This window comes from Saccopteryx bilineata, chromosome X (assembly GCF_036850765.1).
Source record: "Saccopteryx bilineata isolate mSacBil1 chromosome X, mSacBil1_pri_phased_curated, whole genome shotgun sequence".
Classification (NCBI taxonomy): Eukaryota; Metazoa; Chordata; class Mammalia; order Chiroptera; family Emballonuridae; genus Saccopteryx; species Saccopteryx bilineata.
In genome coordinates this window covers 112,604,560-112,622,978 of record NC_089502.1, presented here as the reverse complement: position 1 = coordinate 112,622,978, position 18,419 = coordinate 112,604,560, and the positions used below count along the sequence as shown (strand labels likewise).

General features: G+C 37.0%; 1 protein-coding gene and 1 non-coding gene across 8 annotated transcripts in view; both read right to left on the bottom strand.

Moving 5' to 3' along the window:
- Positions 1-17,876, bottom strand: part of RPGR (retinitis pigmentosa GTPase regulator) — a 50,279-nt gene extending 32,403 nt beyond the window's left edge. For 6 of the 7 annotated variants that reach the window (XM_066249827.1, XM_066249830.1, XM_066249833.1 and 3 more), the window contains exons 1-8: positions 17,710-17,876; positions 14,965-15,090; positions 14,452-14,544; positions 12,987-13,049; positions 10,137-10,295; positions 8,709-8,858; positions 5,640-5,798; positions 487-642 (exon numbers count right to left, since the gene is read on the bottom strand). In XM_066249827.1, coding sequence (XP_066105924.1) covers positions 487-642; positions 5,640-5,798; positions 8,709-8,858; positions 10,137-10,295; positions 12,987-13,049; positions 14,452-14,544; positions 14,965-15,090; positions 17,710-17,872 — 1,069 coding nt within the window. In that variant the 5' untranslated portion in view covers positions 17,873-17,876. The remainder of the gene's footprint in view (positions 1-486; positions 643-5,639; positions 5,799-8,708; positions 8,859-10,136; positions 10,296-12,986; positions 13,050-14,451; positions 14,545-14,964; positions 15,091-17,709) is intronic. The other variant, XM_066249832.1, reaches the window with a different exon arrangement.
- On the bottom strand, positions 9,380-9,486 carry LOC136317945 (U6 spliceosomal RNA). Its single transcript, XR_010727934.1, has one exon. It is a non-coding gene; the product is annotated as a U6 spliceosomal RNA (small nuclear RNA).
- Positions 17,877-18,419: the final 543 nt, after the last annotated feature.

Below are 18,419 nucleotides of genomic sequence, written 5' to 3'. Positions count from 1 at the left end.
TCTCCCCCTGACTCCCAGCAAATAGAACTGGGAAATATAGAATCATACAATTGAAACCCATAGAATTTTATTAACCAATTTCACCACAATAAATTTAGTAAAAATTAAAATAGTAGTAACAATAATAATAGGCATGTGGTTTTTTTCTTGTAAGACTTTTCCCTCTGGCCTGGGCAGAGTTAAGAACCTTCAAACTGATACAATTTCAAAAAGATTCCAGCTTTGTGCCACAGAATAATACTATGGTCTTATCTTTAACACTGCTGACATGTTCTGAGGTTCTAAATCTGGATAATTTATATTAATTTTAAATTGAATTAAAATTTAAAAGGAGTTTACAACTTTATATTTTGGCATAGTAAACAAGAAATTCAATTTTCTCAATTATTAATTATTTTAAGTTAAACATATTAATTCCATATAGTATTTATTTTATAATAAAATATACTCATTTCTATAAATATATACCAGAAATATGATCTGTACCTGTTATCAAAGCTGTGTGATTTTCTCCACAGGAAATAGAAGTTACTTTTTGGTCCATAACAGTCTCAATAATTTTTGGTTCCGCAATTTCGAAGACAAAAGTACCATGACCCAGCTGACCAAATTGTCCAAGCCCAAAGGTGTACACAGCTTTCTCTGAAAGGGAAGACGCAAATATAAGAAAAGGATTTCAGGAAAGCAGACACTGTCACCATTTTTTCTTTTCTTTTTTTTTGTCTTTCAATCGTAATTTTATATACAATGTGACTATATTGTTAGAAGTGTCAAAACTTAAAGTTGTAAATTAATGTAGAGCAGACAGTGTGTTCTGACTTTAAATACATTTTTTTAATTTAAATAAATTTTTATTAATGTTAATGGGGTGACATTAATAAATCAGGGTATATATATTCAAAGAAAACATGTCTAGGTTATCTTGTCATTCAATTATGTTGCATACCCATCACCCAAAGTCAGATTGTCCTCCGTCACCTTCTATCTAGTTTTCTTTGTGCCCCTCCCCCTCCCCCTAACCCTCTCCCTCCTTCCCTCCCATGTCCTCCCTCCCCCCACCCCTGGTAACCACCACACTCTTGTCCATGTCTCTTAGTCTCGTTTTTATGTCCCACCAATGTATGGAATCATGTAGTTCTTGTTTTTTTCTGATTTACTTATTTCACGCTGTATAATGTTATCAAGATCTACTCTGCCATAAGAAATGATGACTTCGGATCATTTACAACAAAATGGTGGGATCTTGATACCATTTTTTCTTGAAAAACTGTGATAGTCAACCTTTCACAATGAAGTTTAACTACCTCTGAAATGCCCATATAAGAATACTTAATAATTAAGCATACATTTCTCAATGATAAAGGAAGAGGATAAAATGACAAGGTACACAATTGTAAAAATTATAGGATAGCACTAATTTCATCTTTTACATCAGACCATAGAAGAAATTGGTAAAGATACATAAGTCAGTAAACTACCTAAAATATCCCTATAATTATCAGTCAGCTCTTTAAAAAGTATCAATTGTCATTAAGCTAATTCCTTTCACTTCTTTAAAATAATGAAGTGTTTCCTATAGGAAGAGTCCTTACTTTAAAATGTAGTTTAATAGAATAGTATATTTTATAAAAGAATTTCATAAGAGATTCTGCATGAGAATTAAAACACAGGAGATAATGCTAGATTTATTTACAGGTAAAGCTCATTTATTAGAAAATGCAGCAATAATGAAAGAAGAAATAAAAAAGCTTGCATCTATATTTATATTTTAAGTGATTACAAAGGACCTTCAATAACTTAGTAAATATATGCTCATATACTCTCTAGAAATGAAAAAGCACAAAAACAGTGCTGAAAGGGTCCTTTTAGACACAAAACTCTTGCTGTCCCCTGTGTTAAGAAGCACAGTGTTTATTACATTAGTCTACTTCTCCAGAGTTCAATACATTGCCTTCCTTCTACAGAGAAGAAAAAGAGTTTTAGATTCAGGCAGGAGCTCAAACCAGCATTATTATTACTAGCTGTGGCAATAAGGACGTTACTTAAATTCTCTGATATTATAATACCTTTTTAATAGTTTCTATGAAGATTAAATGAGAAAACATTCAGACAGATTTTAAAACATCACAGGACATTCAGTTGGAAAGAACACTTTTCTAAAAGGTAATTATCTAACCAACTCATCTTCTAAAAATGGAAGATACTGAGGAACCTATAAATACTATTATGCCCTTATATGTTTTTGTCTGATAAGGAAGTTTACTTCATAAATAAGACATATAGATATTAATTCTTAAGGAAAATAAGCTGTATCAAAAATATGAAGCAACAGTGAGGCAATGGCAAAACAAAACCTTATTTTAGTGTAAAAAATAACATCTGTTAGTTTAACTAATAATTACATGGCATATCTTCAGTTCTGAATATTCAGTTTAATAGTAAAATGTTGGATAAATTAAAATAATTGTCTATTTCTAGCTGGACAACAGTTACTCTAAATTTTTTTTACCTCTCTGATATTGTCTATAAAATTAGGCTGTTTAGACAGCCTGGATCACGTTACAAAAGTATTATTCCTTACCCTGTTAGGTTCACTTTCAGGTGCGTGAATCATTGACAATAGTTTCCAATTTTTTAAAATGGCCTAAGACTCTTTCATCTAAGAGCATTACATATAACAACTAATATAATTCTTGGCCATATCACTTTTGTAAACTATAGCAATGTAACTCAGTGTTAATAAATAATATTGCATTAGAAAAACATTCTATTAGTTGGCTTCAGATCAAATACTATTTTAATTTCACAGACTATATTATATGACTAGTAACTTGTTGCCCTGTAAAGATCTTAAATCTGACCAAACATAATCTTCAGAAATTACATTCTTATTTTTCTTGGGATCTAGATTTCTTTGAGAACTCAGTCTTATAACCAGGTCTTTCTTGACTCCTGTTAAGTGCTGGGGATTACATACAAACTAGCATGTATCACTCTGCCTCATTTAGTGTGATTCTAAGTTCCAGTGTGACACTTTCTCAATAGAAGTCCATTGTTTCCCTAGTTCTAAGAAGAAACTCATCAAACCATCACTACAACCAGTAGTTGTATTTTTTCATCTATTATAGTCACATTTAAATATTGTATTTTCAATAAATTCATCAGTAATGAACTAATTTAAATTATCTTTGAAGTATTTTAATAAATGATACCTAAATAAATTTTAAGATGGGAGTTACAGACATAAGGAAAAATCAAGCTGGGAAAGACCCCCATAAAATCATCTAACCCAAGCCCCCTTTAATGAAGGGAATATGGTAATTTCAAACAGATGATTAGCTATTCTTTCCTTAAAGGTCTTAACAAAGTATTCTGTAACTCTTTGGTATTGAATTTAATACTTAGTAAAACTGATGGTCACATACACTCTTCAGGTTCATTTCTTCATCAGAACTAAATATTTTTAATCTTTTTGTGCATGCTGTGCTCCAGAATATATGTTTCTCATCAAGTCTAACTCCTAAAAACGTTCTCACAGATCCATGGAGAAATGTGAAAAACAAACCAGTGAATATTTCATACAGGTAAGTTTATACAATTTAAAGGTGTGCCTTTTATTATAAAATTAAGAGCTTTTTAATTTTTGTTTTGAAAAATCCCTTTATTTTATAAAATAATGGCAAAAATGGATTGTATTTTTTGCAATGTCCATATTAGCTAAATGAAAATCACAAGTTGGCAACCATATGTTCATCCTCAAATTTTATAAAACAAAAACTTAAAATATAAAAAACTTTAAGTCTATGATATGAGATCAAAGACAAAGCATGCAAAAATCTGGAGAAAACAAACAATTCTTGGCCACACAGTTTTTTAACTAAAACGAAGTCCAAAGGAAGCTAAATGTCTGTAATATTATAAGAAAATATCACACTTAAGTACATTTTTTTAAGTATAAACAAAAGTACCACCGATGACCTTGGTGCTCGCTTTACATGAAAATATGTTATAATATATGGTTGAATGACATTATTATTATATGGTCAATATATGTGTCCACTACCTTTAATCACCTAATAAATTAATTCTTTCTGTAATCTTTGTATAAACTGCATAAAATACATAACAAAGAATAAGGTATATTTCTGCCTACAGAATGAATTTTCTGATAATTTATAAAGACTAATTTCAAAGTTTAATTCCTAAAACAAATATTTTTGAGAATACATGAAAATTCATTTTCTTGGCAAAAATTTTAAAAAATCTTAAAACTCAAAATTATTTCAAAATTTAGAGTGGAAGCCTTGAGAAAATTATTTCTAACTTAGAAAAAGTTTCCATCTGGAAATTGTAATTCTGGTAAACCATAGTTTAATAAGCATGACTGAAACTAGAACAAGAATCCAAGGAAAAGTTATGTAAAAGAAGAAAAGCTAAAGATAAAAAATCACCTTGCAATATTAAGCATATTATTTGAGAATTAGATTAGATATTATTCAGAATTTTCTAGACTACTTCTGACTTTGGGCTACTGAAGATTAATAGTGATTTCAGAGACTGTTCATTACTTTTTAACCAAAAAAAAAAAAAGAAGCATAATTCACTACTTTAACTACATAACCTCTATACTACTCATCTAAAATAAAAGTAATATTTTTAAATGATATTTATTAAAATTCATTAAATTACATTTATTAAAAGTTTCCATTTTGTTTGTATGATTTCAACTTCAGGAAGTACTAACAAATAAAATCGCTGCCAACCAAAAATAAAATAAAATAAATAAAATAAAATAAAATAAAAGTGATGCTGAAGAAATTTAGGAACATCAATTTAGTAAGCATATTAAGTAGTAAATATATCTTAATATATTAACTATAATCCTAAGAAATGATATGTCATACCAAATACAAAAGTGACATTATTATTAAGGTTCTAACTTTCTTTATTAAATTGCCTATAATTTAAAATCGTAATACTTTTTAATAAATTACTATAACAGAACATAAAAACCACAAAGAAATCACCAAGTCATACATGGTGAATGTCACCAGGAAAAGAATTATCAATGACTAGAAAATAGCATGAAAAGGAAGCTTTTCTAAAAGAAAGTATTTCAGAAAAAGTGTACATTTTAGATAAATAAGGAACATATATAGACACATATGTATGGAAAATATATATATATTTCTATATCAATTATGTAGCAAAAACAATTCAACAAGATTCATTTTTTCTACTTTAGAAATTCTTCCATAAGTCAGAAATATATATTAACTACAGGAATAAAAAGTGAAGATCTTAACAGAAAAAAGATTCAAAGTCAATTTATATGAGCTATCTAAAATAGTCAAAGTTATAGAAGCAGAGACTAGAATAGTGGTTGCCAGGAGCTGGGAGTGGGAAGAAGGGAGCTGCTAATCAACGGATATAAAAGTTTTAGCTATGCAAGGTGATTTGTCATACAACATTGTGCCTATAAATAGTACTGTATTGTATAATTAAAACATCACTTAAAAGAGTAAATCAGATAAGTGTTCTTATCACAATAAAAGAAAAAATGTATATATATATATATATTTTTTTTTTCATTAGCCACCACAGAAAGCAAGAAACAGAGCAGCAGAGTCCACATATACCTGTGAGAACCACTGTGTGCCCACCACCACATGCTACTTGGATCACTTTCTCGGGAATTCCAGGCACCAGCTGAGGCACTTTGCAATTCATCAGTAGCTGTTTGGGAAGACCTAACTTCCCATACTCAGATTCTCCAAATGTATACAGTTCTCCCTCCACTATTAAAGGAAAAGAATGTTGATCAATGATGACATAAATAGGAACAAGATAACAAGATACTGGTCTTTTTTAGCACATGTTCTCATGTTCAATTAAAAATATAGAAAATGGCAACTTAGTAAATTTGACCTTTCTTGAGACAGTTTTACTATATGGAGAGGAAATAAAGCCAGACTTTCTTTTCCATGATTATTCTAGTCCAAAATCTTCACGAAGAATTCACAACCATCATTACTAAGGAACAACTGGAAATTATTTTAGCTGTTTAACAAAATAGAAAAAAACTATCTTACTTCCACTTCTTTCTAATAAAGCAAAATGACTAGACATTAAGCCCCCATAAGGACATAGATTTTGTTTTGTTCATTAAGGTATTCCAAAAACCTAGTGGAGTGCCCATGCCATTCTAGTACACTAAGAATTTAATTAACAGTTGAATAAATAAATGAATAATTGCTTTTTATAAAATTTGTTTCAGAAAATTAATTTATATGAGAGTAAATATATTGTATGCATCTTAAGATAAGAGATATTGCTGTTAGATGGTATTTCCTCCAGAAAGTCTCTTATCAAGGAACCCCTGACATTTAATCAGGGTCAACACCAACACTACTGACTTACACTTACCACACTATAATATAACTATGAACTTCTTGAAAGTAGGCATTTTATTCATTTCTATGAACTGAACTGAGTTCTATAAAGCAGGAATTTAAAAACCTTTCTAAATATATAATCTAATCTGAAGAATGACACAGAACATATTACCACCAGTGTGAGGAAAGAGGTAACACAGCATGTCTCCAACAGAATCATGATTGCCCACTGACCACTGGGAATATTGCCCTTGACGTGTTCTTTATGTTAGTGATTAATGGTTTTGTTATGTACACTTGGAGCAATGAATTATGCCAGCTTAGACTCTTAGTGTTGCTTTGCACAAACATTAACATTGATGAGGTACACCTGGTTTCACTGTTGAGGGACCTGAGTTTCAGAAGCTGTGGCCAGTTGCTAGCAGAATGTGCCTACATGAGCAGTGCCCCGTATAAAAGCCTCAGACCTTGAGACTACAGTAGGCTTCCCTGGGCAGAGATATTCCACACATTTCCCTGAAGTTTGCTGCCAAAGAGAAAGTATGTCCTGTGTGACTTTGGAAGAGGAACATCTAAAAAGCCTACATTGGACCTCTCTAGACTCCACCAATATCTAACTTTTTCTTGTTGCTTTTGTTCTGCATCCCTTGCTATACTAAATCTTAGCCATTGGTGTAACCCGTTATTGAAGTCTGAGTGTTCTTCTAACAAACCATACAATTTAGGGAAGTTGTGGGACATCCAACACACATGGTATGCACTACTTAAAACTTGGTTAGAAATGAGACTAGTATTGTATGCCAACTATAATTTATTTTAAAAAACTTGGTCAAATACTGCAAACATAACTATGCCAATTTTTTCAGTTTTTTTAAATAAAGTACTTAGCAAACACTGACTCAGAAGGGGTACTCAGTAAGTCAGTACCCTTTTTTTCCCATGCCTTTTTGTCTTCACATGAAATGAGCTACTAAGTCCATAAGAGTTTCTTTCCTCCTCTGTTTGTAAATTTCTGCTGTTCCTTATACCTTAGTATGGGTAAACCTTATGGTATGTAAGCTTTATCTCAATAAAGCTGTTTTTTAAGGCATGAAAATAAAACAAAGATGAAAAGCTCACTTTAACACTTGCTGGTTAAGATGAACAATTCCACTTCTTCACCAACTGGCTAAAGAAGAGTTTAGTTATAAAAGTAATTCTGGAAGTTTTATTAGAACCTAAATATAAGATAGTGCTTTTGCTTGTTCAGATTGTTTTTCTATTTGTTTGCTTTTTTTAATCCTTTCTTTGATTTTTTTTTTAAGAACAAAGTGAGCATAGACTACACCAAACACAGGACCCTAAAGTTACTAATAAATTGGTAGGTAGTATTGCCCCAAGAAACAATCAATTGGTCATTCATTCACTTACTCCATAATTTGACAATATTTATTATCAGTTTGTTCAAGAAACAAACTTATACAGTGGTGAACAATATGAACCAAGTTGGATTTTGTCATCTCTTGGTTACAAGCTGCTACCAATTCACTGGTTAAGTCTGAGGAGCATTGGGATGAGTCAACTGGCATTTTTTGAAACTGAAGCTGAGGTGCATGGAATAAGGAGTAAATGTATAAAGCAAAAATTTAGAGAGATGTCTAGGAGAAGCCACAAAACTATTTCCTCTAGGTATTTTACTGTTAGAAAAACCATCAATAAGATGAAAGCCATAATCATACTTCTATTATTGATAGTGTAGATGTAGGCTATCATAGCATCCAATATTTAAAATACTTTAAGGTAGAAACAGTTGCCAGCGAGCCCAGGAAAGGGAGAATTGAGGATGCTGAGAAAAGTTCCTCCAAAGGAAATCATATCTCATACTGACCTTTTCCACCCAGTCTTTATCCTATTTCCCACAATGAAAGTCTATGACTCATTTATTAAAACAATAAAAGCAAATTATCAGGACAAGAGTAGAATATGTCAAACTACAGAGGCAAGTGGATACAGAGGAAGGTGGACCACAGGTCATGTTTTTCATGCCAAATGATTCCAAGAAGTTTGAGACACAAAACTTAGAAAGGTTTCTAATATATGTATGCTTTGTTTTCTAATACACCTAATATTCACTAAGAATCTAAAAACTCAGAGAGAGTTTGAAATTATAAACTCTCATTACTGAAATATTATTTTAAAACAAACCAAAGTTATTTCATTACATGGACTACCATGGCATTATTTCTATAGAACTTTAGAATGCTATATCATTTTATTATTAACTAATAACTTATAAATGGGAGATAACACGATGAATCCAAAATGTTCTCTTACTTGTTACAAAAGCTGAATGGTAATAGCCACAAGAGATCCAGGCAATAGGTTTTCCAACAGTCACTTCTTGGGGAACACACACATAAGATATATTATTTAAGCCAATCTGCCCTTCAGAATTGTCTCCCCACATAAAAAGTTTTCCATCCTCTATAAAGAAAACAAGGAGGGGAAGGTTTTAAAAAGTGGCAGGGCTATAAATTTTTTATATTTCCAACAGCCCATTTATTTTTAATTTAGAAAAATTATGTCTTGAAAGAAAAGTACTCCTAAAACATTTATACCAGTTAGTTACTTTACAGTTCAATTTCTAGTATAAAATGCTCTATAACAATAAAGGACAGAGAATAACCTGATATACATACCTTTAGTCATGTTCATATTCCTATCTTAATAGCAAAGACAGAATATCTTTTCCTATAATAACCTTTTCTTATTTTAATGTGTCAGAAGAGAAAATGGTTAAATGGCTTCTTCCTTTCAAGCAGACTATTTGCAACTGAACTAAATGACACCACAAAACACACTGGACATCATCTCCTAGCAAGTCCCAGGTCAAAAGGTCCTGGAAGACCTGGCTCTGAGAACACTGTGGAAATGATGCTTTAAAGAAAGAAAGAAAATAATTATAATAAATTAATTTATTACCTTAATTAAAAAAAAATTTTTTTTTAAATATGGAACACTTCACGAATTTGCATGTCACCCTTGCACAGGGGCCATGCTAATCTTCTCTGTATCGTTCCAATTTTAGTATATGTGCTGCCGAAGCGAGCACTACCTTAATTTTTTTTTTACAATTTACACGTGAAAACATATAATCTAGCTTCAGAGAATCAGGAGATATATAGCATACGTAGCATCTCAAATACAAGTTAACTTATGCTCTTTCTGATAAGGGTTTTGATGTCAGGAAAAAATGCTCCTGACATCCAGAGCAACACAAGTTACACAGTTCTCCAGACTGGGACAAAGAAGCACATCAGTGTGCTTCTTCTGTAAAAATAGGTTTTCCCTGGGTCCACAATTTAAAGACTTTTTATAGGGATGAAGAGAGATACCATGACCTTTACAAACTGTATTTTAACAACATATATCCAACAGATTTCTATGATGTTTCTGATAGCAACTTTATTAAAGCTGTATGGTTTCAGAACATACAATGAAGATAATATTTAAGAATATCATATAAGTAGAACAAAATAGCTAAGAATTAAACAAGTACCTTCAAAATGTAACTCTAAATAAGCATAAAATTATAATATGTCATGTATTAAATTTCTATTTTAAATGCCTTCTGAAAACACATCATCAATGGAAGAAAAGTAAAACTAAACAGCAACACTGTCTTCAATTTACTGAGTTGGTATATCCTAATCTAAAGGAAAGGGATGTGCTCCAGCTTGAAATGGAAAAAAAAAGTCTCACCAGTTAGTGCAGCTGAAATGTTAGCTCCAGCAGAGAGCTGTTTAAGCTGATACTGGGATGTAAAAAACTGGATTAGATGAAAGGTGTTTCTGTCATCAGTGTCACCAAGTCCCAGCTGACCTTCAGTATTTCCTCCAGCTGCATACACTTTGCTTTCTTCTGCACATAGAAAACATTAGTATATTACAGTTATCATCTTTATTAGACAGGCTAGTATATACCAGATATTTCCTCTATTAACAGTGAACAAAGTTGAAAGCTGACATTACCGTATTATAATTTTGTTGCACAGCTTCATTTCATTGTCAAAAATGAAGCAAAACATGCAAGGTTATACATTTTTGTGAGATTTTACACAGTTCCAGTAGCAACTGAAATGCACTGAATATGTGGAATGTATTTTCTTAATCATGCAGCACTTGATTAAATCAGAACAGAGGAAAGCAATTTCTAAATTAGTTTACAATCCAAATCAAGCTATTTTAAAAGAGATTTGGTTCATTGATTTTAACTTCCATGCCTATTAAAGCTAAGATATAATAGGTAACAAGTAAAATGAGGGAAATCCAAGAATATAATCAGAAACATGAAAAGTCTATGTTGTATAATGGTTTTGATTTTATAGCTAACTAGAAAGGCAGTATAGTATTGTGTTTAGAGAAAGGACTATAGAGCCATATTTCCTGGATGCAAATTCTAGGTTGCCTCTTATCAGCTATGTGACTTTGGGCAAGATATACTTAACCTCTCCGTTTCTCCTTTTCCTCACCTGTAAAACAGGGATAATAACAGCGCCTACTTCATAGAGCCATTATAAAGTTTAAATTAGTTTATATTTATAAATAGTTTAAGCGAGAAGCAGGGATGCAGGAAGACAGAGAGACAGACTCCCGCATACACCCCAACCGGGATCCACCCAGCAAGCCCACTAGGGGGCAATGTCCTACCCATGTGGGGCTGCTGCTCCATTGCTCAGAACCTAGCCATTTCAGTACCTGAGGCAAGGCCAAGGAGTCATCATCAGCGCCCAGGGCCAAACTGCTCAAACCATTTGAGCCATGGCTGTGGGACTGGAGGGGAGGAGGAAGAAGAAGAGGGGAGAGGGGAGAGGGGAGAGGGGAGAGGGGAGAGGGGAGAGGGGAGAGGGGAGAAGGGAGAGGGGAGAGGGGAGAGGGGAGGGGGAGGGGGGGAGGGGGAGGGGGGAGGGGGGAGGGGGGAGGGGGAGGGGGAGGGGGGAGAGGGAGAGGGAGAGCCATCATCAGCGCCCAGGGCCAAACTGCTCAAACCATTTGAGCCATGGCTGTGGGACTGGAGGGGAGGAGGAGGAAGAATGGGAGACGGAGAGGGAGAGAGGGAGAGAGGGGGAGAGGGGGAGAGGGGGAGAGGGGGAGAGGGAGAGGGAGAAGAGAAGAGGTGTGGAGAAGCACATGGTCCCTTCTCCTGTGTGCCCTGACAGGAAATAAAACCTGGGACTTCCACACACTGGGCTGACGCTCCACCTGCTAAGCTAACCGGCCACAGACTATAAAATTCTTAGAGCAGCATTTGGCTTATTGGAAACACTATAATTGTTTATTAATTATTTTATTAATTAAGAAGTAAACCATGCCTACATAATAAACATTGCCAGTAAACTCTGAAGTAATTATGACTTTTTTGAAATATATATATATATATATATATATTAAAATTAGTGATAGCTGTCATAAAAATGGACATGAAGTTAAAGCCTCACTAAATAATAGGGGAAACTGAGGGCAAAATCAGCCTGAATCAGTAAAAATTAAAAAGGAGATTTTTTTTAAATGAAAACTAATTGAGGTAATAAGACTAGTTTTCAAATGGGAGATACTACAAGGCCATATGGAATTGGACCACACAGTTACACATGGAGCGAACTAGAGTTGCTGAAATGCTTAGCACAGTTCAGAGAAGATGAGCAAAAAGTTGAATAGTCAGCAAAAGATCCATGGAAAAAGTTTAAGACTTATATTGCATCTTAAAAAGAATCTAAGGAAGAGAAAAGACATTTCAGCAAGGAAAATATCTGAACAGGGCAGAAAGATAAAGAGGAGTCAAGGCAAGGAGATCAGCCTAAAGACAGAAGCTGTGTGGAGGGGAAAGGAGGTAGGGAGGACCGGTCAATGGTAAGGGCCTGAATGTCTAATAGTTCCAGAAGCATTTGTTGAAAAGTCTACCTTTTCTCCATTGAATTACCTTGGTACCTTTGTCAAATATTAGTTGAGCAAATAGATGTGAATCAATTTCTGGATTCTATTCTGTTCCATTAATTTCTGCCCATTTTTTGTTAATAGTACACCCTCTTGATTACTATAGCTTTGTTAGTGGGTCTTGATATTGGGTAGTGCTAGTCCTTTAATTTTGTTCTTTTCAAAATTGTTTGGCCATTCTAGGTCCTTTGCTTTTCCATATAAACTTAAGAATCACCATGCCGATTTCTATACACACAGAGAGCCTATTCGGATTTTGACTGAAATTGTGATGACTCTCAGCAATAGGGGTTGATGTGAGGGTGCGTATGGCTCCCACTCATCCTCAAAAAATCAGAAGAGCAAGAACAGGAACAACCAGCCCCTGAGGTGTGTACACATGTAAGAAGATGCTGCCCCTTGACATAGTCCAAGGAAACAAGCTTCTTCAGCCATTTAACAAGTATCTGCATATTTTCAAAGGCAAACAAGTATACTAACCATTTACAGTATTAAAAATCCTAATCTTACTGTGTTGCCAAGATATAACCTTCTATTAATTTTACAAAATCACAAATGTATTGGAACGAGACCTCTGTCCTAAAATTGGGCAGGAAGTCATACAGATTGAATATCATACCTGTTAAAACTAGGGTGTGGTTCCGTCCACAGGCAGCAAGTTTCACCTTTTCAGTTTTTAAAGCTAAAAATATGATGATTAAGTTGTGAAATGATTACAAAAATGACAAATAATACAGATCAAGTGATAAATAAGTGGTAGAATGAAGATTTAAACCCAAGCCTGTGTGACTGCAAAGTCAAGATTCTTAATCACTAAACCAAAAGTTTTCAGAACTATATGTTCATCAAAATAACCAGGGGAGTCTGAGAAAATTACAAATAACTCAGTTCCACCCCTGGAGACTTTTGAGGCAGTAGGTCAGAGCTAAGGTTTATACTTCTATATATTTTTTAAAGCTTCACAGGTAAGTAATATGTGCTGAGATCTGCTCTATTCTGTTATGCTGTCTCCATACCAATTTGATATTTTACCCAATCTGCCATCATCATCAATCTCACCTTCTACCTCACTCAATGAAACTCTGTAAGTCTAATATCCACAGGCATATACCTTTGTTAAAGTTCTTCATTCATTAATTTTTATATTAAAAAACTTTTACAGAACATATCTTAAATGCTTAACATAGTGGCTGCAAAGATCACTAAGACAGAGTCCTTGGTGTAAAGGAACCCATAGTCTAGAGACAATCCTCTTAGCTTGTCTATTAGATAAGATATTTAAGAGTCATAAACACTGTGAATACACCCAAGGGTTTGGCAGACTGTGGCCAATAAATACTTTATGACCAAGTGTAATACTTCTAATATTCCATAACACCACCTTTAAATGCATAGATATGATAAATTACACTGAAATTTTGAGCTAAAATTAAAAATTTGGCTAGGAAGATAAAAAATGCTGCTCTAGTCATTACCCAAGAAATCCCCATTGCCATTCAAGTTTAGCTGATGTTTACAGGTTATACCTAAACAGAATATTTGCACATAATACAAAAATCTTTGTAAAGGTATTATAAGGCCTCTATTTTCTCAGACAGCCCTGATTTAAAATATTTTGTCCTATTCTTGTAAGAAGAGTAGTACTAATCAAACTCTAGTCTTAATGTTTTGTTCAGTACATCTAATCAGTAGATACAGCATTTTTAAGTGTTTTAAAAACCAGCAACTACTTAAAAATATAATGTCCTCAACTCTTAATACATGAGATAGAGTCTAAAATTTTAACATTGTATTTCTGTTCTTTGTATATAGATGGGTGTTCAAGTACAATACAGTATAATCATTACTTCCTTTGTGGCGTCTGGGTTTAGAAATCAATGTGATTTTTAGAACCTAACCTATAACAGTAGTTCTAAATATCATAAAAATTAAGTTAAATGCCAATAATACTCAAGTAAATATCAGAAGACAAAGAACTAAAGGTTTTATTATTTATAATATGATATTAAAGGACTACACAATCAATATAAAAGTACTTTGGTTAATTAAGTATTTCAGGTGACAAAGAAGAAAAGACCCCAAACCTTTGACACATGTTGGTTTGCAAACAGCTGAGTTTGATCCTAATCCTAACTGGCCCCAGTTGTTACTGCCAAACATGTAAAGTTTATTATTTCCTGGTGGAAAGGAAAAATAAATAATAAATTGAAGCATTTTTCACATAAAGTAATGCAAGATGAAGTCATCACAAATTAATAAAGATGCTACACCTAAAAGGTGTGATTGTTTCTCATGTTCAAACAGGTTACCTTGTCTATATACATATAGCCAGATTCTGTTAGGTGTAAAAGAGTTTCTAAGATTACATATATAATAATAGATTTTTGATTAATAGTTATATTAAAAGAGATTTATTCTAAGAAAATTGTGTATATTGAAAATCATATTTAAATATAGTAAGATATCTTAAAATTTAAAAAACTTGATAAATTTGTCAAGAATTATCTGGTAAAATAAAAAAAAATAACATTTTCTATATTATTTTCAATATGTTTAAAACATGGTGCATCTATAATATTTAGGATTTTAATACTAACCTGTAATAATAGCAGAATGTTCATCTCCACATTCAACATATGCAGGGATGTTATTTTTAAACCAGAATTTGCTGGGAATATTTTCATCAAATTTAGTTTTTCCAAATGTAAACACAGCACCCGAATCTGCAAATATATGACAGTTTCTATTTTACATCTTTTACTATGTTGCCTGTTACTATTTTCTTCAGTAATTTATTCAGACTCCTTGTCCCATAACAGCTTTTTCTCTGCTATAGGCCGGTTTACAACCTCCTTCTTCCACCTTAATTCAGTCTTACTCTTCAGACTTCCTTCTATTACTATTTATGAAATCTACTAAATTAAGTATGTATCACTAATTTACTAGTACAAAGTAAGATATATATACTATCACGAGGAGGGCAGTCCTCCATTACTGATAGTCCTGCTGTCACCAGGGGACCTACACACTCATGGTTTAGCTTTAGCCTCTAAGAGAGGGCTTTTCTCTACATATAGAAACAGGATAGTACTGAGTTTCACCATTAGCATCACCAGGATATACAATGTTTGACCCAGTACCATTCTGGGAACCAAAAACCCCTATCAGTTAATTGCCAATAACCATTTAAATACACACACACACACACACACAAACACACACACACCAAATTGGAGGCCAAATCCAGCTTTTAAGGAAATCTCAAGGATGATGAACACACATAAAGAAACTAATGGCTATCAGATAGGAAACCATAGTGAACATATGTATTAATAATAAATATAAGTGCAAAAGAGACTATACACGTGCAAAACTTAAAACAATTGTAAGATGTCTTATTTCTAACTGGTAATGGAGATGTGGTAGGCCAGGCTCTAGACAAGGCTCTGGGTTTCCCTAGAATAATTTAAACTGATTTTTCCTGCTCTGGATCCTCAGGAAACTCCTCAGGGAAATACCCTCATCCCAAGGCAGGTTTTGGTGGTTCTGATCTGGCGTCCTGGTCAGCTACTGTCAAACAGTATGGGTATTGTCACTTTACTTACTTTCGTGTATCCCTCACTAAACTGTGAACCCCAAGAGGAAGGAATCGAATTGATCGAGTCAAGCATGGCAGAAAACGAAATATTTCTTTCAGCAAAGGCATGATTCTGCTCTAACCCAGTGTTTTTGTTCAAACTATTGATCGTGACTGGTTAGTGGGTCAGAAAATTCAGTGGGCCACAATGAGCATTTTTAAAGGAATGTATTATACAAAAGATCTAAAGCCCTGGCCGGTTGGCTCAGTGGTAGAGCGCCAGCCCTATTCCCGACCATCCGCTTCTCCACCCCGCCCCCTCCCCCCTCCCCCCCTCCCCCCCTCCTCCTCCCCCTCCCCCTCCCAAACGCTCGATCTGAGCGACCCCAGCGCTAACGGCCACTGCACCGCCTCCGCCTCTGGCGCTCAGAGCGCGGTTGCTGAGCAACGGAGCCCCGCCCCCACAGGCAGAGCACCGCCCCCTTGTGGGCTTGCCCCGTGGAGCCCCACCCCCACGAACAGAACCCCGCCTCCTCGTGGGCTTGCCCCGTGGAGCCCCGCCCCCCACGGGCAGAGCGTCACCCCCTCTTGGGCTTGCTCCGTGGATTCCAGCCCGCGCGCAGCGGGAGATTGTCTTTGCCTCCCCTCGTCACACTGAATAAAAAATAAGTTAATAGGCCCTGGCCGGTTGGCTCAGCGGTAGAGCATCGGCCTGGCGTGCGGGGGACCCGGGTTCGATTCCCGGCCAGGGCACATAGGAGAAGCGCCCATTTGCTTCTCCACCCCCCTTCCTCTCTGTCTCTCTCTTCCCCTCCCGCAGCCAAGGCTCCACTGGAGCAAAGATGGCCCGGGCGCTGGGGATGGCTCCTTGGCCTCTGCCCCAGGCGCTAGAGTGGCAGAGCGTCGCCCCTGGTGGGCGTGCCGGGTGGATCCCGGTCGGGCGCATGCGGGAGTCTGTCTGACTGCCTCTCCCCGTTTCCAGCTTCAGGAAAATACAAAAAAAAATTTTAATAAAGACGTGAGCGCTTCCCAGTTCCAGTACTGCCCAGCGGAACCTCCATGACTGCTCGAACGCGGGAAGGCAGGCATGCCGTTACAATGTCAAATGCACTTGGCGACTGAGGAAAAAAAGTGTTAAAAAGCCCCAAGCCCACTCGCCGGGGGCGGCCCGCCCCTCCTCGGCCGCCTCCCCACCCTCTGACCCCGGCCCTCGGCGCCCTCTCTCAGGTCTTCAGCACGGAACGGGCCCGGGGGCCTGGGCGCAGGTACTCGGGGAAGTTCACACGGACGTAAAAACTGCCCCGAACTCCGAGAAACACACACAAAGCTACACAAAGCTTTATTTAAAAAGAACGAAAGAGATAGCCACCCCCTCACCCCGGCGTTCCCCCTCAGGTCCCACCATCCTCGGCCCGCTCCTCAGCTACCCCGCGGGCCCCGCTGGAGCTCCGGCCCGGTCCGGCGGCCGCGGCCCCGCACTGTCCCCTGAAGGGGCCGGCCCGGATAGAGCTCCGGCCCGGCTAGAGCTCCGGCCCCGCACTGTCCCCTGAAAGGGGCCGGCCCGGCTAGAGCTCCGGCCCGGTCCGGCGGGGGCGGCCCCGCACTGTCCCCTGAAGGGGCCGGCCCGGCTAGAGCTCCGGCCTGGTCCGGCGGCCGCGGCCCCGCACTGTCCCCTGAAGGGGCCGGCCCGGAGGCGGGGCCTACCCGCCCACCTCCCACAGGCCCTCCCTCTGGGCCCGCCGCCATTACTGCGCGCGGGACTCACCGGGGACTGCCTCCTCAGGTTCTCCCATGCCGAGGCCGATATGGGGTATCTGCACTTGGGCTGGGAAGACGGCAGGAGCGGTTCGGCTAGGCCTAATATAGTTTTTCAGTCCGAGCGGGGGTCGCAGACGCCCCCTCAGCTTCCATGGGGACCCGGTGGGCATCTGAGGTTACTACGCTCCCGGAAGTCAACAAATAGCAACCTAGGGCAACCGTTAAAGCGCGTGACGGGGCGGGGCTAAGCGGGAGTGGGCGGGGCGAGGACGGAGGGGTAGGAGCTGGAGCCGGAGGGAGAGGAGCTGACGCTGGATGGCAGTTGAGGCGCAGGCGCAGACGCAGCGGCGTGTCGAAGGAGCCCGCGCGCCCTCTCGTGGCCAGGAGAGGAAGGGCGGTCACACCGCGTAGTGGTATTCCAGAGCGGTCATGCTCATCTCTGGTGGAGATCCCGGTCCCTCAGGGACCCTGTCCACTTAGTGACAGACATCACAAATATCACATGCTCGCAGTCAAGCTCTGTGAACATAGGCAAGCATCCATGCAAAACTGTAATAATACTAGTAAAGGCAACCATTTGTAATTAAATGAGATAGGCACTTTTCTAAACATCCTAAATGGCATTTGTAGTCCCAGCATCTAAACGAAAACCTGGCATATACTAGATGTTTATTAAATCTTTGTTGAATGAGTGAGCCCTACTACAGCCCTGTATTG